Below are 21067 nucleotides of genomic sequence, written 5' to 3'. Positions count from 1 at the left end.
AAGGAAGATGGAGAAAGGCAGGTTCGCGAGAACGAGCACCGGGTTTCCGATCTAGCGTGCGCATGATTCACGGGACGGGGTGGGGGCAGGCCCAGAGGGAAGGAGCGAAGCGAGTGGCGTCGACGCGGGCGCAGTCTCGCGGCGGATCCGCGTACGAGAGGAACATCAATGGGCGGTCAGAGAGTAAGATGGCGGACTGCGAGTCGGAGGAGCAGCAGCGGTTGCCAGCCGCGAACGAGGACGTAACGAGGAGCGTTGGCGTGACGATGATCAACAACGGGCGCGTACCTCAGCACCCGGTGAACCAGGGGAACCCAATCGGACAGGGGCCCAGATGCGTCACCATTTACAAAACCGAGACTGGTTTCGGGTTCAACGTACGCGGCCAGGTCAGCGAGGGTGGACAACTGAGAAGCATCAACGGGGAATTGTACGCGCCGCTTCAGCATGTAAGCGCGGTGCTGCCTCGGGGTGCTGCCGAGAAGGCCGGCGTGAGAAAAGGCGACCGGATCCTCGAAGTGTGAGTACCGCACGACGTTCCCTCCAACGGTATCCGTGTCTTTTGTGTCGATTTTAGAGCGTTTCTAGTAACCGCGATCGACGTGCGTGCCTGTACCTGTCAAACGGGTACCGTCTAACGTTCCACCAGCGAGGAGAAAAATCCGTCGAACGATTTAGAGGCGACTCTCAAAAGTTATCACGCAGATTCATCGTTATCTCCAGGAGCCTCTCGCGCTCGCGATTATATTATTATTCTCCGTCGCGTGATTTCGCTCGTGGTCCTTTTCGCCGTACACCGTTCGTTCCAGTTCGCGCGTGTCGCGGATTTTTTTCTCTCTCTCCTACGTGACGAAATATGTAATCCGGTGGCTTCGAGAGACCGGTGTGTTGTGCTGTTGTGTTGTGCAGCTGTCATCACGTACGACACCGTAGACGCCGCGCTACGATTTCCGTGTACACTCTCCGGTATATATATATATATATATATATATATATACATATACATATATTATATCGGTGGCAACGCGATAGCATAACGCTCGCTTTAATCGATTCGACTGGTTAGACAGACCGTGGGCTGTTTACCCGCGGAAGAAACGACGGATTCTTGGCACGATCCGCGTTCCACCTGTCCGTCGAGGTGCCCGTCCGGGTACCATTGTTGTACCCGTGCTCGTTAACCGAGACCTCGCGATCCCGGACCCTACTCCGATCTGTCAAAGTATGCAAAATACCGTTTCGCCGACGGCTTCCGTCCAAATTCCACAGAGATTGTGGAAACATTCCCGGATACGCCGATCAACAAAACCGTACATAACCGCGGCCCGTTTCCATTGTTCCGCGTTTACGGCCAGCTTCGATTATTTTTAGTTGAAACGAACATTTACAAACAATTTCGAACGCGTTGGATTCGAGAGAGCGAGGCGCGTGTGCGCGCACGGTTTTCGCGATCGAAATGAATTGGACCGACAACAATGCCGTCCGTGGAATCTATTTCATTCGCCTGGTGTCTGGCCACGGAATCGTACAGACCGGTCCGATCTCGGGGGAATTATGCGTAGCCCCAAGGAGGGCAACGGAATTATCCGGGGAGAAATCTCGGCGCGTACGCGCGCGACACGGGGTTGCGGTATGCAAAGCTTGGAACCCCGCGTTCAACCCCGAGAACACGTTGCGCCACACACGACGACGTCGTTTATGCTCGCTCGGCTAAATCTTAGACGCGTATGATTTATGATCGAATCGCGCGGTACCAACATGGCGGACGCGAACCGGAGGAAGCGTGACAAAATGAATTTATAACCGCGACGAATTATCTCGGGAGATAATTAATACACGCTGTTGTTGTTCGATTGGAAATTGTCGCCGTGAACGATTGCTTGCCGTCGGGAAACGGATAGGAATTCGAACTTGTTCGTCGTTCGGCGAAACAAACGGCGGGGCGGTTCGCCGTTAAACAAAATGGCGGATACGAATCTTGAAAAACTTGGAAAGATTATTGAAATCGCCTCTTCGCAAGGGTTTCTTCCGCGTGCCCCTTTCACGGAATTCGTTCGATAAACGAATTAGTTTCTCTCGATTGCAAAAGTAACGCTGTGCGTTCGTTTCCGCGGATATTTTTGGGGTGGCAAAACGGAGGGTGTACCGTCCGATGATCCTAGATTAACGCTAAATCTAGCGCGGTCAAAGTGACCGCTTTCTTATTCTTTTTTAATACTGCAATAATATAATTAATATAATATAATAATATAATATAATATATAATATTATATTATAATAATAATAACATAATATATAATATTATATTATAATAATAATAACATAATATATAATATTATATTATAATAATAATAATATAATATAATAATATAATTCTGAATAAGTTATATTATTGGAGCAAGTTTTATAATAAATACTTTACAAATTCTGAATAAATTCGGTCTTCTCACTTTTATGAGGCAGTACATGCCGGTTAGTATTACTGCTGCTGGTAGGTTTAGTGTTAACCCTTTGCACTCGTAGCTATTTTAACTGTAAATATAAAATTATTTTTCTAACTTACAGTGTTTTCAGTTTATATGGAAAAATGCATTTTATGCGTATGAAATTGACTCTTGGGAGTCGCGCAACAATTGCTCTCTTAACAATGTTTTAAATCTAAACTTTGTTCATATAGAAATGATCTTGAAACGTGATGTAACAAATTTTAGTGGTGCCTCAGAGTGCACCATTCGAGTGCAAAGGGTTAAATGGTAGCTTGTTTATAGAATAAATTGGTAATACCGGGTTTGTGGGTTTTCGTCCCTTGACGTTTTTTTAACGGAAGGTTTAATATTCGCGTGACGCCGAAAACGACTCCGAAAACCGTCGGATCAGCGATACATCGGCTTACTATCGTGGTTGTAACAGGACGCAGCGTCGGCTTACAAAATGAAAACGTCATCGCTACGTCGATTTTCGATCCGCGATTCGCACGCGACCGCCAGCTTTTCGCCGCCGGGATCCCGGCATTATCGTCGACGCGATACCGTGTGTATGTACCACACGAAATCGTCGCGTGCAACGCGATCCCACGATTTTTTAATTGTCCGCGCTTCGAATTTCTGTTCGCGATCTCGTCGCCGGTGAAACAAAACGCAATAAGATATTACACACCCGACGCCCTAGTACGTATGTATGTATGTATGTATGTATTCCGTTCGTTTTATTTTCACTTTCGACTAATTATGTACACACCTGCGTTTCAAACGATTCTTAACTCAACGTCGAGGCCGTAAACACCTTTGTTAATGAGATCTCACCGCGTATATCTTCTTGGCGTTCTTTCTTTATCGTTGTACGTGTGCGCGAGTATCGTATATATGTGTACACATAAATAAATGAAATAAAATGAAATAAAATGAAATAAAATGAAATAAAATGAAATGAAATCAAATTGAATGAAATCAAGTGAAATTGAGTGAGATAAAATAAAATTTAATGAAATAAAATGAAATTGACTGAAATCAAATGAAGTTAAATAAAATTGAACGAAATAAAATAAGATTGAATGAAGTAAAATGAAATTAAATAAAATCGAATGAAATTAAATAAAACTGAATTAAATGAAATAAAATTGAACGAAATCAAATGAAATTGAACGAAATCAAATGAAATCAAATGAAATTGAATGAAATCAAATGAAATAAAAATGTCGAACGACGATTTCCGTGAAACCGGAGATAATTCTTGGTTCTACCAATGAAATCACGCAACCAAATCGATGTCTCCGCGTTGCTTACGGATGTCCCGGGTAATTTGTTTAACCCGTTGACCACTAGATCGAAGATAAACACAAACAATGCGCAATCCGTCCAGATATTATGTAATACGGTTAGGTTATTTCTCGGTGTTGGTCGCCGCTCGGTAAGAAAAGAAGAAAAGAAAAAGAAAAAAAAAGAAAGAAAAGGAAAACGATAATGCAACGATCACGAATCAACCGTCCCGAATGGTTTATCTTCCGGAAATCACTTACGGCGTTGGACATAATCGAGATTGGAGTTTGCACGCCGAATTAGCATAGGGTGCCGTTAGCCTGCAAGATCGAGTTCCAAAAACATTGAACGATCGCGGGGACGTGCTCTCCCGAGATATTGTCTTGGGAGATATTCTCGCGAAAAAAACAGGTGTCGGGGTGCCGTCGCGGCCGCGAATGTAAACACGTATCGGTCGCGACGAAAGCAAACAGGATCGAATTCGGAACCCGGCAAGGATTCCTAAGATATTTCGATCGACATCATCGTCCATCAACGCGTCATTATCGTCCTGCACGCAGATCCAGAAACGTTGTTCGTCGCCTCCGCTCGATTTCGCGCGGACTGTACATTGTTCGCGAACTTTCTTCGTTTTTCTTTCTCACGGCGCCGGTTTTAATCGAACCATAAATTGGCACAATGTTTCCTGCCACTTGCCCCGGTCCTTGGAATCATTCTCAGCGCCGCCGCGAGAGCCGTTCATTAACGAATCTGAATTAAATAAGGTACGCCAGCCGGCCGGCCCGGTCGGCCGGGCGCGATTCGGATCGCGCCGCTGCCTTTTGTACCCTCGCATTAGCTCTCTACAGACGAACGATCCAATTTTTATTCGAGCAGCCTCAGATGTATTCGAAAAGCGGAGCGAGACTCTCGATCGAGCCCGTTCCCTTCTATAACCGAATACCACGTCCCGATTAATTATTCTCTTTTTCTTTCATTTAGTTCTTCATCTGCGGCGAAACCTATCATTTATTTGTTTGTTTATTTATTTGTTCATTTCTTTCTTTCTTTCAGTATTTTTTTCTTTTTTTCTTTCTGTATTTCTTTATTACTTTCTCTCTTTCTTTCTTTCTTTTTTTCTTTTTTACTTTATTACTTTCTTTCTTTCTTTCTTTCTTTCTTTCTTTCTTTCTTCATTTCTGCATTACTTTCTTTCTTTCCTTTTTTCTTTCTTTCTTCATTTCTGCATTTCTTTCTTTCTTTCTGTATTTCTTTATTTTTTTATTACTTTATTTCTTTATTACTTTATTTCTTTATTTCATAATTTCTTTATTTCTTTATTACTTTCTTTCTTTTTCTCTTTCTTTCTTTTTCTCTTTCTTTCTTTATTTCTTTATTTCTTTATTTATTGGACAGGCTATAGCGGCCTACTGTACAATAAAAATAAATAAGAAAATACTCGTTCACGATAAAATATTACCTTCGATCGGGCCGCATCGGCGATTTTGAGAGCCGATTGCCTACATTCATCGGCGCATCTGGTAAATAGATCAATGTCGCGGCTTACTGAATTAATGTAATTATAAATTCTAGTAACAGTGTCACGGAATCTGAGGTCAATCTTATAAGCATCGGCTCTGATTAACGGGCAGCTACGTATTGGACGTGAGCTATTATTCGAGTTTATAATAAATAGGGGGGGAGGCGAGGGCAATCCGTGACGTTGTTTATAATTTTGAAAAGAAGCAATATGTTTGCAAGCAATTATTATTATCAACGGTTATTATTATTATTAACGATTGCTCAACAATCGTACAATATCAATTACGTTAACAATCGTTCGAGCGACGCCACTTTCGGGAACACATTCGCAGAATCAGTTTCTGCGAGCCGTTCTCCACGGGTCGAAATTGCACCGCGTCGAAGTGCGGTCGTTATCCGACGCGCAAATAAATCTGCGAGCGGATGCCGGGCATCGAGTCGGCTCGAATCGAACGCGACGGATCCGAAAACGATCCCGTGGCAGATGTAACAGAGCTGTCGTTACGAGGCGATTACAGCATGAGAATAAATTGCGACGTGTGCGAGACGGCGAGTCGCGAAAAAGTGACGACGCGTCGAGACGCACGAGACGAATCGTCCGCCGAAATTCGTCTTCTAATTAAAAATCGAGGCTATCCAGCGAATTAGTCGATTCGTCGCGAGCCGTCTCTTTATCGGAGCGCGCGGTTTCGCATATGCCGCGTCGAGAGAGAGAGAGAGAGAGAGAGAGAGAGAGAGAGACGAGGAAAAATGCCGGCAGCCGCGGAGGCAATTAACATTCGATTAGCCCGCGGCGGATTCGATCGACTCCGTCGCGTCCCGACGAGACGGCGAGTCGAGCAATTTATCTTGACGTCTTCTTCGTTCCGTGCCGTCGTTTTCGTTTTATTAATCCGCGTGTAGGCGACCCGACGCGACCCGTTCACGGGGGAACGCTTCCGCCGGGAAGCGGCGAGCGGATCTATGGATCGACCGATCGATCGGTCGATCGATCTATCAAGGTCTTTTCCGTCGGGAACGCGCGGCATTTTCACGGGAACGATCCAGCAGACACAGCGAGCGAGCCTCTCTCGATCGCTGCTTCCGCTGCCGTTCGCCTTCGACCACGCGATTAACATTAGCAACCTGAACGAGCTCGCGATACCGTTAGCTTCGCGGATAAAGTATGCTCGGTCGCACGTGTCTCCTCTTTTTCCTATCTACCTCGGCCTTTGTTCTCGTCGCCTGTCGTCGTCGCTGTTTTCTCCGCGGACTTTCCTGCGATTTTTATTATATAATGCACGCTCGAGCGAAGAAGTTCGTATAAAAATGCCGGACAAAAACGTTTTCACAGTATTAAGGAATGTCGAAGAAAAAGCCGGACACCAGTCGCTTTGATTTATTTGGTAGTTCGAAGGTTAACAATGCGGAAGTTACGCGGATCGTTGTGCGAAATAAAAATTGGTCCTTGTTGATTGCAAATTGTAGGAACCGCCGTAGACATTTCCTTCTTGTCTTAGTCGTTTCAGTGAGCTGAGAGCGAGATGCTGTAATATTTGCGAATTGATTCGATAATTTTGCTATTTTGCGCTCGGTCTATAGTCATGTCTCCCTAATTCGCGCTCGGTCTATAGTCATTTCTCCCTAATTCGCGCTCGGTCTATGGTCATTTCTCTCTAATTCGCATTTGGTCTATGGTCATTTCCCCTAATTCGCGCTCGGTCTATAGTCATTTCTCCCTAATTCGCGCTCGGTCTATGGTCATTTCTCCCTAATTCGCGCTCGGTCTATGGTCATTTCTCTCTAATTCGCGCTCGGTCTATAGTCATTTCTCCCTAATTCGCGCTCGGTCTATGGTCATTTCTCCCTAATTCGCACTTGGTCTATGGTCATTTCCCCTAATTCACGCTCGGTCTCTAAGTCATTTCTCCCTAATTCGCGCTCGGTCTATGGTCATTTCTCTCTAATTCGCATTTGGTCTATGGTCATTTCCCCTAATTCGCGCTCGGTCTATAGTCATTTCTCCCTAATTCGCGCTCGGTCTATGGTCATTTCTCTCTAATTCGCACTTGGTCTATGGTCATTTCCCCTAATTCGCGCTCGGTCTATAGTCATTTCTCCCTAATTCGCGCTCGGTCTATGGTCATTTCTCCCTAATTCGCACTTGGTCTATGGTCATTTCCCCTAATTCACGCTCGGTCTATGGTCATTTCTCCCTAATCCGCGCTCAGATTGCGCACGAAAATGGACAATTTGGGAAGCGGAGGTGCGATTATTGGAACCTCGCGCCTCGTTTTTATAATTATCGACGATCGACGACTGTAAAAACGACGCGCAAGGCTCCAATAATCCTATTTTCTCTTCTCAAATTCTCCATTTTTGCCTAGAAATTTAAGAAAAATCCGCAAGATCTCGGCGGATCCAAGGGGCTATCCGCGCGCGGAGAACGTTGCACGGGTGACATTGCGCACATAATGAACCCTAAAACCCCGAGCACAGAGCCGCCGGAATTATATAATGCAATTAACCAGTCGGGATTACGTAAGACGGAAACAAAGACGACCTTTAGGGACGGGATCTCTCGGTCTCCGCGGCAGCTACTTTCGCCCGTGGACGACTGTCGTTCCTAAAAGGTTTGCCGGTTGTGCGGCTTCAGACAAGTGTTTAACACATGTGCCGAACGGCGATCTCGATGGATTTTTCTCCCGGCCGCCAAGGCCGCCATATTAGATTAACATTTAACGGCCGGCTCGCGTACCGTTCGGACTCAAGGATCTTTTGCGGAACAACACCTGTTCCGCAACGTTAATTCCGGCGACGCTGTCCGACGCCGTTCGAAGCTGGCCAACGGGGTGCTGCCACCCCCGGCAAAAAGCGTTCGGAAACGCAATCGCTTTTCGCGAAGTAGACCGAATCGACTGAATTTGTTTTTAGACGGTAAAAGAACTGGTCTACTACCAGACCGCGGTTGAGATAATAAATCCTTAATTCTGAGAATCTGGAGAATTGTTTTCTTTAAACGTTTTTTCCGTTGATTTCCGAGTTTTGAAACTCGCGAACGAAGTATTTCACTCGTTGCACTTGGAAAATCCCTTCGACAAAAATCGAGTCGTTCGATGCAGCTTGGAAAGGGACATTTTTTAATGAAAAAAGAAACATGTAATATTTGCAAAACCGACGATAAGATGACATAATAAGATAACAAGTGTGCAACGTGGATTTTTAGGATTTCACGGACGGATTCTTTCGGATATCTAACGAAATTGAATCCTGGAATTGAATCCTTCAAAAAGACGTTAATTCCTCTTACTTCGACAAAAATAATTGCCGCGGGTAAGCAATTTCGGGGAAACCGGCCGTGTCCCGATGGAACCCGCTCGCATTCTCGCGACACCGGTCGTCAAAGCGAGGCTATAATTCGATCACGGATAGAGAATTGTTCGGCAACGGATCAATATCCCGGCACACGGGCATCTCGCGTCCGGTGTTTCGATTCCGGCGAGGTACTCCGAGAGAGCTGGACACTTTATCAGCGAGTCGACGGAAACTTGCAGACTCACCGCCGCGAACTGTAATTAGTTCCGCAGATCGCAGCCGGCTCGATCACGTCGGATCGGCCGTGCAATTTGCCGAAAAGCGAGCAGAGGAGAAGCGAAGCGGAGGGAGGAATGGAAAGCTGCAAAAGCGACAATTGTTAACAAAGAGAGCGAGGCCGCCGCTTCGAATTTTCGGAAATCCTCGAGGGTTCGAGGATTCGTGGCTCGAACTTGGCGTCTTTCGAGCTGTTCGGGAACAGCGCGAGGATTCCAGGCGGAAGACGATCGGCCAGATTCGTTGCATAATCGCTGGCTGACGCAAACCAGCCGAAACCCTTCCACCGATCTCTCTTGGTCGCGTGCTCTTTCGAACGCGGGAACTTCGCGCGTGTTATCACTTTCTCCGCGAGAAGAGAGGCAGCCAGCCCGTTTAGTATTTTTCTCTCACGATTCTCTCTCTCTCTCTCTCTCTCTTTCTCCCCCTACACCCTCCGCCCTCGTTAGAAGCTGACCAACGCGTGAACGGGCCACCGTGCACCGTCCGCGAAGCAAATGCAATTATCGCTGCACGCAGAAACGGTCGAGAGCGGACCCTGCCGAATTCAATTCGACGCGAAAGCATGAAAATACTGCGAGAAATCGTTCGATTCGGATTATTATTGCCGAGGCGGTCGTGAGAAAATGAAAATGATATCGCATTTGGTGCAATGGCAATTTCTTGTGACGAGTTATTCAGGCATTCTTTATTTTTAATAATGAGTTGTTTCGTTATTTTCCATTCTAAATAGCGAATTATTTCGTTATTTCTCATTTTAAATATGTCACAAGATATATAATCCTCGATATACCGTGCAACAAAAAGATTTTCTATTGTATTTTCTAAAAAGCTCTTTCCTCTTTAACAAGTGAAATATATATAAAAAATGTTCAATCATTTCTCCACAATTATTTCTTTATTTCTTGATTTATTCTTTATATACATCTTCTTGCATCTTACTTTTTTCTGCACCCTATGTAACAAAGGGTTTTTTCCGTTAACATCTATAAACTATCGTTACTTTTATTGCTAGTAATTAAAGTGGCAGTAATAGGAACACCAGCGATAATTGGTACATCTGCTCTTTTATCGCTGCGATCTTTTTACGAAACTCTTTCTTCTTTATCAAGTAAAATAATTTCAATCGTTTCTCACAATTATTTATTTACTTATTTATTCTCTGTATATCGTTTTGCATCTTATTATCTCCTGCACCCCGTGTAACAAAGGGTTTCTCCCGTTGGCATCTGCTCTTTTCTCGCTGCGATCTTTTTACGAAACTCTTCCTTCTTTATCAAGTAAAATAATTTCAATAATTTCTCTACAATTATTTATTTACTTATTTATTCTCTGTATATCGTTTTACATTTTATTGTCTCCTGCACCCCGTGTAACAAAAGGTTTCTCCCGTTGGCATCTGCTCATTCTCACTGCGATCTTTTTACACAAAACTCTTCCTTCTTTATCAAATAAAATAATTTCAATCGTTTGTCACAATTATTTATTTACTTATTTATTCTCTGTATATCGTTTTGCATCTTATTATCTCCTGCACCCCGTGTAACAAAGGGTTTCTCCCGTTGGCATCTGCTCATTCTCACTGCGATCTTTTTACGAAACTCTTTCTTCTTTATCAAGTAAAATAATTTCAATCGTTTCTCTACAATTATTCACCTATTTATTTATTTATTTATTCTCTGTATATCGTCTTACATCTTATCGTTCTCTGCACCCCGTGTAACAAAGGGTTTCTCCCGTTGGCATCGACGAACTATTATTACTTCTATTGCCGGCAATTAAAGCGGCAGTAATAGGAACACTCGGCAATAATTGGTACGTCTACTCTATCCCTCGCCTGCGATCTTTATTTCGTCCACGCAAGACCATTATCCCCCCGATGGAATTGCGGCGAATGTCAGTCTCGATGCCGCGGGATTTACGGTGGTGGGCGGTGGGCAGATCGATCCGAGGAGAGACCTCGATCGGCTCGAAAGGATGCTGGCCTACCAGGCGAGGCGTTATCGATCAACGTGAATCGATCCGATAAATGTACACAGCGCGCGGCGCGCGACCTCTTTTATAAGGCTCGGAGCCGGCCGAGTATACGGCAAATAGCAACGTAACATCCCCGACGGGAACGGAACGCGATTCCTATCCTCGTGTCGAAGTGCCACGAGCTCTGCTTCCGCGAGAGCACACGCCAGGCCAAGATGGCGGTCGCTCGGAATCCATAATTCGCCGGGGATGATCGCGTGTTGTGTTCCCTTTTCTTCTTTTTTTTTTCGTTCCGAAGAAAGAAAGAAAATGATTCCAGAGAGAGAGAGAGAGAGAGAGAGAGAACCAGAGGCGAACGATCGATCTCGTTTTTCGCGAAGGTGTTAACCGGTTCAGCGAATTCGCCGCGATCTGCACGCTCAGCTTTCTCTTCAATTACGCCCGCGACTTTGCTGATTAGAGCCTCGCGGGTCTTGCGGCTCCAGGAAACGAGTCGATGGAGCTCGCGATGACTCGGTCGTTTCGACTTTGTTGAACGGTGGACGCGCGAGATACTGCTTTAATTGTCTCGAGAAGATATATATATTTATTTGTTTGCATTCGGATATATTTTTGATATTGATCTCTTAAATTTGTGAGAAAGCCGTAAGACAACAGTTCAAGAAATATCAACGATTTGTATTAATTGCAAATTAATAATCTGAGAAATAATTGCATTCTGGTACAAGAATTTTTTCTTTGCACGCTGTACAGTCGACAAAACTGTATTAATGCGACTCAATATTGCAACGCATTCAATTTTGTTTAAAATGTTAAAGTATCGTGTAATAATATATAATATTAAAAATACATAATAATATATAATATTAAAATATATATAACAACGTACAATATTAAAAAATATATAATAGTATACATATTATATATATTTTGTATTTATAAATATAACATTAATAATATTATTATTATTATAATAATTATAATATTATATTATATAATATATAATATATAATAAATATAATAACATTATATAATAATAATATAATAATATTATATTATATAATATATAATACAATATTATAAATAATATTATTGTTATTATATTTATAAATACAATAGAATATTATTATTATTATTATTTAAATTCACCAGAATTTTGTCAATCCGCGTCGCCAGAACACGTACAGACCGATTAAAAATTCACGCGATTAAAAACGTCTGCGTCCAATCAACCCCGTTCGATGAAGTCGTTATCGCGCGCGCGATTAACAAATGATCTTGGCACATTTTCGTACGGTTCGATAATGCTCGACAAGAATCGTGGACAAACACAGTTTACCGGTGATCAACAATGCTATCTCGTTCACAGTCGAGCGACGTCGCACGCGGTAAGAAGACGCGAACGACAATTTCGTCGCAGCTTCCTCCTTCGAGCGCGGTGCGTCGATCGCTCCTAACATCGATCCGATCGAAAACGATGCACCGAAATCGGCGATTTTTTACCGGGGCTTTTCCCCGGATTCGATGATTCTATTTCTGCGTTCGATCAATAGCAGACGCCGGGCGACGCGGCGTTTTCTTCGGTTCGACTTCGACGCGGTCTGGGAAGTTGAAGCACAATGGCGAGTGGGGGGGTTGCAGGGAGCGGGGCTAGCGATTCACTGTTGCATCGATAGTCATTCAGGGTAACCACGGACGCGCCTCGTAAAAGGGTTCGTCGTAAAAATAGGAATGCACCGTTAAAAATATCGCCGCGAGAGTTTCTTCTCCGGAAAAGTTGTTGCGAAAAGCGGAACGAGTCGAAAACCTCGCCGTCTCCGGGCTCGGTCGCGCGAGAAACGGCGCGCAGACTGCTCGTGAAACAACCCTCGCGGAGATCATTATACTCGAGAAGCTCGAAAATGTGTGCGCAGTCGTTGCGATCGTGAGTTTCCAGCAGCGATTTTTCCGATTACAGTCAATTTTTACCAATCGATTGAATTGTGCTCGGATTGTGCACAAAAATGTACGACTAAAAAATAAAAGCAACAAACAAATAAAGAATGATCGATAAAAACGAGTCGCAAGAGGCTCGAAGAATTACAGTAATGTTTCCCTTACTGACACTCGAACTGTGCAGAAAAATGGACAATCTGGGAAGATTGTATAAAATAATTGTATAAAATAATTGTAAAAATAATTGTATAAATAATCGTATAAAATAATAATTGTATAGATCAATAATTATTGACAATCGATAACCATAAAAAACGAGTCACAAGGCTCGAATAATCGCGTCTCCTCTTCCCAAATTGTCTATTATAGTGCGCAATTTGGGCGACAATTAGGGAGACAAATCTAAGCGTCAATTAGAGAGACATTACTGTAGTTGCAACTCTTTTGCCATTGCTAGACCGCAGATGTTTACGCAAAATAAAAATTGTCCGCGTCACCTGCAAGGCATAGGAGCGAATCGCATGTTTTCCGAAGAGATTTTTCTTTCCGTAAATAAATAACAATAATTATTATTAACAGATCCGTTCGCTCGTAGCGTCGAACGAAGATCGTAGACCGCGCCGGCAGTAGAATACCCCGGCAGTAGAACACGCCTGCAGTAGAATGCGTCTGCAGGAGCGTCTGCGAGAAGGGGATGCGGCAAGCCTCGGTCGGGCACGCTACCACCCTATAGAGCCCGGTGCACAGTGGATATAGCCTCGGGACGGTTACAGGACGGCCGAACCCGTGCCGCGGGCGCCGCGCACGGTTTTCGGGAAGTAGCATCGTCCAGTCACGAGCGGCCACGTGTCCGAGCGGCGCGGCGCGCCGCGCCAGGCGCGTCATTCCCAACTTTCGTTCTCGTTCCCCGTCGAAACCGAGAGCCGTTACGAAAAACGACGCCGTTCCTCCACATTCAGAATCCCGTCGATGCCCGCGCGGATTCACGCGGCCGCGACGATAACGCCGCGAACGGGCTGCGCGATCGCGTTGCAAAAATATCGAGATATCGGTCGATCCGTGGCAAAAGGCTTGTTATCCGCGGACTCGGTTCGCCGCGGAATCGGAGATAGTGGAAGTTGCTTAGAAGGGGGGAAAGAAGGGGCCCGTGCACCAAGCCGACGCGCAGAAAGAACAAGGGGGGCGGGTCTTGGGAATTTAGTCGCTAGTGTCCGCTGCGCGAACGGCCGCCGCCGTCCTTTCACGTCCTGAATTCGCGCGAGGCTGATCACCTTGTTTTCGCGAAAGTCGTCGGCAGAAACCTTGCCGCGCGGAGGCACGCGTCGCGGCGCGCAAGTTCAGCCGAGGAAAATCGGCGGGCATGCCAGAGTGTCTCGCGTTCGCCGTCTCGACACAGATGTTGTCCTGCTACGTGACCGCGGTGCGATGCGAGTGGTTGGACAATGGACGCCGCGTGGCGGACTCGCCGTTGCGGGCGATCGCCGGCGGGTAATGTCAGCTCTCGCCGTTTCTCCGTCGAGTTCACCGGATTGATCAGTCCCGTATCTGGTTGCAGGAACAACGTGAACGTCGAGGGTGCCACCCACAAGCAGGTGGTCGACTTGATCAAGTCCGGGGGCGACGTCCTGACGCTGACCGTCATCTCCGTGACGCCGCAGGAGGCGGAGCGATTGGAGCCGTTCGAAGATCTGAGGTAACACCGGCGCGGAATTGTTTTTTCTTCATCGCCTTCGGCTCGCCCGCACAATTATGTACAACCGTCTTGTTCTTCCAGTTACGCGTCGGTGGACTACAGCGAGAAACGGTCGCTGCCCATCAGCGTGCCCGACTACCACGTCCGCGAGAGGAGGCACGAGCGTTACGTGGTCTTCAACGTCCATATGGCCGGCAGACATCTGTGCTCGCGACGCTATAGAGAGTTCGCCGCGCTGCACGTCGCCCTCAAGAAGGAGTTCATCGGGTTCAACTTCCCGAAACTGCCCGGGAAATGGCCGTTCCAGTACGCACTTTCACATACTAGAAAAGGCTACGGTAGTTCGTCTCGGACCTTGACAATACTTATATCGCTCCCTCTAGCTGTTGCCATCTTTGCTATACTCTGTCCACGGTAAGAGCACGGTCTCTCGTGCACCGCGTCCGATTCGCGTTCCGGCGTCGCAGCTGTCGCCGCAGCCTCGACAAAGTTACCGTGGACAGCGTTACAGACGAGAGCGTACTTCGGCGACACCGTGTACATGGACGTTCGTTTGTAGATTGAGCGAGCAGCAGCTGGACGCGAGGCGGCGGGGACTGGAACAGTACCTGGAGAAGGTGTGCGCGGTGCGGGTGATCGCCGAAAGCGACGCCATGCAGGACTTCCTCACCGATAGATTGGAGGAGGACGGCGACCAGGGGCCGGCGGTGGACCTGAAGGTGTTGCTGCCGGACCGAGAGGTGGTCACGGTGACCGTCGCGAAGGCCGCTTCGGTGAGGGACGTGTACGACGCGGTTTGCAGCCGAGTCGGCTTGGACGCGGAGACGGCGAAATACTTTTATCTGTTCGAGATCGTCGAGTACAATTTCGGTGGGTTGGTACGCCGTGAGAACGGTCCGCGAACGGGTCTCTCGATGTCTGAGATTGCTGTGCTTTCAGAAAGGAAGCTGCAACCTCACGAACACCCCCACACTTTGTACATTCAAAACTACTCGACGGCCAGCGCGACGTGCCTCGCGATACGGAGGTGGCTCTTCAATGTGAACAGATCGCTCGGCGAGCAGGCGTTGACTTGGATCTTCTGGCAGACTATAGACGAAGTGAACAGGGGCCATGTTACCGCCGGCGAGCGACTGTACCAGCTGAAGGCGCTGCAGGACGCGTCGAGGAAGCACGAGGTACTGTACTAAAGTAGTCCGAGTCTCCATAGTTTGATCCGCGAAGGTCTCTACTATCGATTTCTGACGGATGTGTTTTGCTCGCAGTACCTGAAGCTGGCGAAGGAGCTGAGCGGCTACGGCGACATCGTGTTCCCTCATTGCGCGTGCGACTCCAGGAAGGAAGGGCACGTGGTCGCGGCCGTAGGCGCCGCATCGTTCAAGCTTCACGCGGCAAAGGAGGATGGCACCCTGGAGTCTCAGGTGGTCGAGTTCCAATGGAACGCCATCACCCGATGGGAGATAGACGAGGAGGGTATGGCGTTCTGCTTCCAGTACACGCGCCAGGACAACCGTCCGCCTCGCTGGCTTAAGGTCTTCACACCCTACGTAAGTGTCTTGTCTGAAGATCGTCGATTCACTCGCTCTCACAGTCTCTTGAAATCGTTGTTCTCTTCGCAGTACACGTTCCTGTCCGACTGCTTCGACCGAATAGCCGAAGAGGCGAAGTGGGACGACCCAGGCGAATGACGTACAGTCCGCCGCTAAGGTCCGAAAAGTTTGGTGCATTATGATACGCGACGACGGATGCCGTGCCGTTTCATCGAAGGTTTCGCTCGCGTCTGTCCTCGTAGCCGGATCACGTCGATTAGGATTACTTTTTTAAGGCGAACACTCAGCGCAGGGAGACGAGTAAGACACCATCCAAAATCATATCAGACTATTGTTTCGTCAGGTTCGCAGACGATCGTCTCCGCGATTCGTCCGCGAACGGTGCATCGTTCGCACGCATTCTAAAATCAAATAGCAAACACCACGTACACACAGGCAACAGGTTAGGAAATATTCTACCGTGAAGGTAGCGATTCTCTTCTACAAGGCAACATACGTAAACGCATACACATACATACATACAGGCGAACCGCGACAGAAACCAATACCACGGGCAAACAAGATGTCATCGTTAGAATTAGCTCTCTACCATAGGAGATCTTCATGGTAAAACAGCACTCTAGTTTCAGGAAGGTGGAAAAGACATAAGAGAATTACGTTAGTATCCAGGGTAAGAGGGGGTTACAGTACCGAGCTGAAGATCATCAGCCTATAGACTCGAACCTTTGGCCTATCGCTCGTTGCTATCGCATTTGGGGTGTTCGGAGCGTCTCTCTCTCTCTGTCACGGGGAGACCACGAATCACCGGACGTTCCTCTTTACTAGCCTAACGCATAGGTACGCGGGAAAATGGTTTTCTCGCGCGAGCGAAAGGAGCTCAGGCGACAAGTATTATTGCGCGACGTGTTAGTTTAAGTCGTTCGCTTTCCGTTCAAGCACCGATCCAGCGCAGGTCCGTTCTTCAAGGCGCGCTTCGTTCCTCGTTCGTTTTACTCGTCCAGGCGATCGTCGCGACCGTTCATAGGGGGACTTCGGGGCGACCGCGGGACGATCATTTTCCTCGGGAGCTATATATTTTTACTATTGCACGCCGGAGAGACGTCGGCACAGAGTCGCGAGCGGTTCCGGTTTCGCGCGGACACTCAAGAAAAGAATATCGGCTACCACACTACGGCTCGACTACTCCGAATGAATCGGAGACAGGAGAGTGGCGATGAAGCCATTCGAAGACACCGGTGGAGAACGCCATAACCATGGGAGAAGTAATAAATGATAATACTCAGTGACACTGTTGGATAGATGCTGATAATAAGAAAACGAAATGAAGATATATAAATATATATACAAATTATATATATATATGAATATACGAGTAATTTTAATGTCTTTGGTCGGTTCGAATACCGATGAACTTTTGAACGACCTTGGCCTGCTCGTCGCGGTTCACGGGTTACGCGGCGAGTCCTCCGGAGCGAGACTTCTTCCGCCATTGTTCGACGAACAACTTGTACAGGCTGTTTTGGCACAATCGTTGGCCGGTCGCGTTTCTCTCTCGAGCATAGAAACTAATGACACGTTACCGTCTTCTGTAGATGATGCAACGGCTTATGCGACGTTTCTTTTGTAGCATTTTTACCTGTCCGACGATCCTTGGAAAGATTTGCAAACGGAGACGTTCACGAGGGGTTGAACGCGCTACGTGTTTTGTTGCGCCGTTAGGCGAGCGAGAGGAGACGAACGATGGCCAACGATTGTCCCAAGATCGCGTACGCTTTCGTTGCCCGCTCCGGACGGTTCGCGAACCGGCCGGCAACGAGAGCAGCCTCAGCAGATAATAATTCTAGGGATAGATGTATAACTAATCGTTAATGTTTTTAAACTTTATTCTGGATGAATGAAGAGCGACGCCGGGTGGATTGTGAAACGATGTGTTTTGAGAATAGCGGTAGGGGGTAGGGGGGGGGGGGTAGGCTGTAGAAAGGAAGAGCGAGGATGCTGTTGTTCGCGCGGATGCCGGTTCCTGGCGAGCCAGGGGGTGCGAGAGGATCGGTTATGTTACTGGACGCGTTGATTCGTTGGTCCTGCCGTTGTCGACCGATCGAACGGGGAACGCGCGGCGAACACGACCCACAATTCTTGTTCTGTGAATAATTAATAATTAATAATTCTGTCCCGGGAACTGTGCGGAGCGGCGCGTACACACCTGTTGTTGCCGGCGTTCTAGCTGTTGTTGAGCGGCTCGCGATTGGCGGGCCGCGTTAGCACCCCCCGCGGCCGACGGTCGCAGGACCGCCGGTCGTCGGAGAGACGCAGCCGTTTAGATTTTTATGAGTTTTTTGTGATGTATTATTCCATTAATCGATGAAGTAATTATATAATTAACGGGACAGCGCACGCGTCGTGTTAGAGAGCGAGCGAGAGAGAAAGAGAGAGAGAGAGTGTGTGAGGGAGAGATAGCGCGTTCTCTCTCGGTGTGTACATTCGCAGCAATAAGATTTTTCGGCGGTGTGAAATTAGGGGTGTCGTTTAGCGTAAGAGTATATTTTGCCGGGTCGGTGAGATGAAATACGTCCAAGTTACACGCGCATCGCACACGGTGGGGTGCGTCTTCTTCATTGAAGTTCGAGGCGAGGCGAGGAAACGAGAGAGCAAGTGTATGCGTGTGAGAGAGCGAGCGAGAGAGAGAGAGAGAGAGAGAGGAAGAGAGAATTTCTCGAGAAATTTTATCGGCGTTCATTGTTCCGCGTGTATTTATTTGTGACGTGTATATTTATTGCGATCGCCTAGTCCGCGAATAAAATCAGCAGACGTGCGCGGATCGTTGATGATTATTTATTGTCGTCCCAATAGTATTTTTGTAAAAACGAGCGTAGCGAACCGCGACACCGCGTGTACGACCGTGTTCCGATTCGAATTCCCATGGGTTTACAAACCGAGGCGGGCGGCACGATTAATTATTAATTACTTCATTAATGAAAACCAAGCTGCGAAAGCGAAGTTCTGTCCGGGGAGAGTCGGACGACGAAGTTAGGTAGCATAATTTAATTATTGTTACAGTAAGACCATATCATTACAGTTAAACTCCTTAGACGTTAATTACGAATTATTATGTATAATCATATAGCCCGTAAATAACGAAATGCTCCGATTAATTCATTCATCCGGCGCCGGGATCCGCGCGGCGATCGCCATCGCGGCGGGACTCGGCGTTCCGGATCAGCGACAACACGGTACTCTCTTCGAATTTGTTTTGCGAATCATCTTATTCACAAACCGGGGAGAAATAAACGAAATGCAGAGAAATCACTTCTTGAATTCTCTTCGACTATTAAAATTCTGCTACGACGCTCTGCCTTGTTTCTCCGTTATTCGCATTATATTGTTTTTACTCGAGCGGCGTAAGGAATGCGTTGTTCTCTTGCTCTTCCAACCGCGTCTCCGCGTCCGGACCGCGGTTTCAGTGTTTCGCGTGCAGTCTCGGGAACGATGGTGCTGGCTAATTTAAGAGCAATAATAACAACAACAACCGCGATAAACATGCACGTGATGTTCTCATTAAAAAAGACTGTCCACGCCACGGTTCGCGTCAACATCTCTCCGTGCACCACTACTCCCGAGATTACACAGAGCGATTGCACTATATTGTATTTATAATTCATAAACCGGTTTTAATGCGTGCACCGCGATCGGTCATCACAAAAGAGCCACTCTTCTGTCTTTTTCTCTTTTTTTCTCTTTTATTAAGCGAACCTCGTTAATATCTGAATCGTCGTCGCATTATCGTTTCGCCTACCGCGTGACTAACGCGTGGAATTATTTCGCTACGATCTCGTGACTCGCTGAATCAGCGTGTTCAGCGTTCCACGCGTTATCCCGGGACCCGGGATTCATCCCTTAGAACAGGGGTGGCCGAAGCGCCGACCGTGTAACTGTTCCTAGTCGCGACCGCCTGTCTGATATTATTATGTTTATTTTTAATTTAAACTGATCTTTGGCTTTAACACTAGAACTCTGACCGTGACCGAAGCATATTCTTTTGTAACAGTGTTTAAGTTTGATCTATTCAGACTCTGTACGATTTCTGGCATAGTATATGCTGCGGTAAAATAGTTTTGCAAACGATTTCTCGTTGAGACGTTTCTATAATTTCTGCAACTGTGAAAGAAGGAATAAATAATGAGTCACTCCGACTGGTTTGCTAGTTCTAGTGTTAAATTAATACTTATGATCACTTAACACGTTGAGCGCCGCGTCGGTCACATATGGGCGACACTAATATTTGACCAACTCTGAAAATTAATTCCCATTGTAATATACTCGAACAAACCGAATTCGACTAGCATATTTTGTATACGAAAGAGTTCTAATTTCATTCACTATGATAAATTTTAACATTCCAGTTTCGGTTCCATTAATTAAACTGTTTTGACTTTGTGGAAATTTTTTAATGATTGATTGCCAACGTTGTACCTGTTATAATTTTTAAAAAGCAAATCGTCCATAGTGATCAAAAATACGGCCACCCCTGCTTTAGAGAACGTCGCGGTCGATCAGAAAATCTCTGTCACGTCTCGACCACTGGAAATCCGAGCGAACCGCCGCTCGCGGAACAGTTCTCGTGCCCATAATTCCACTGATTCGGTATCGGCGCTCGGCATACAATGTCGCTTATGTAATAAATTGTCTCGCTTGTTTTTCCATTTTTTCGCGTATTGTATAACGAACGCTCCAGTGGTCGCCGCGCTTCGAATATCCAGCTCTCGACCGTTTCAGGCCTTCCGAACCGGCGACCTTCCGCGCGGTCTCGGATGGCCTCCGAGACCGCAAACCTCGGGCCCTGGCGCGAAACTCCTACAGCCGCGGAGTTGGGCATCGTTCGAATAAATTTTTGAGTAGATAATTGTTCGATCGAGTAAATCATCGAATCATTTTACTCGCGAATAATTCTTTTGCGAGCAGGTTGCTTTGCTCGCGTATGAATTATTTTTCAACTGTTTGTATATACAAATAATATATGTAATATATATGTATTATATTATATAATGTATAATACATTGTACAATATA

The 21067-nt window shown here is 46.5% G+C and overlaps 1 protein-coding gene across 2 annotated transcripts; it reads left to right on the top strand.

The window, feature by feature from the left end:
- The first annotated feature begins 106 nt into the window (after positions 1-106).
- On the top strand, positions 107-19304 carry Snx27 (sorting nexin 27). Of its 2 annotated transcripts, none has more exons than XM_033473691.2 (7): positions 107-520; positions 14314-14451; positions 14533-14757; positions 15011-15321; positions 15391-15629; positions 15717-15998; positions 16071-19304. In XM_033473691.2, exons 1-7 carry the CDS (start codon positions 189-191, stop codon positions 16137-16139), a joined length of 1596 nt encoding a protein of 531 aa, XP_033329582.1. In that variant the 5' UTR covers positions 107-188; the 3' UTR covers positions 16140-19304. The 2 variants fall into 2 exon arrangements, with proteins under 2 accessions (XP_033329582.1, XP_033329583.1); XM_033473692.2 differs by lacking the exon at positions 107-520 and adding an exon at positions 13965-14246.
- Positions 19305-21067: the final 1763 nt, after the last annotated feature.

Source organism: Megalopta genalis, chromosome 3, assembly GCF_051020955.1.
Source record: "Megalopta genalis isolate 19385.01 chromosome 3, iyMegGena1_principal, whole genome shotgun sequence".
In the NCBI taxonomy this organism is placed as follows: domain Eukaryota; kingdom Metazoa; phylum Arthropoda; class Insecta; order Hymenoptera; family Halictidae; genus Megalopta; species Megalopta genalis.
The sequence above is the reverse complement of the archived record's forward strand: the minus strand, read 5'-3'. Positions and strand labels throughout refer to the sequence as shown.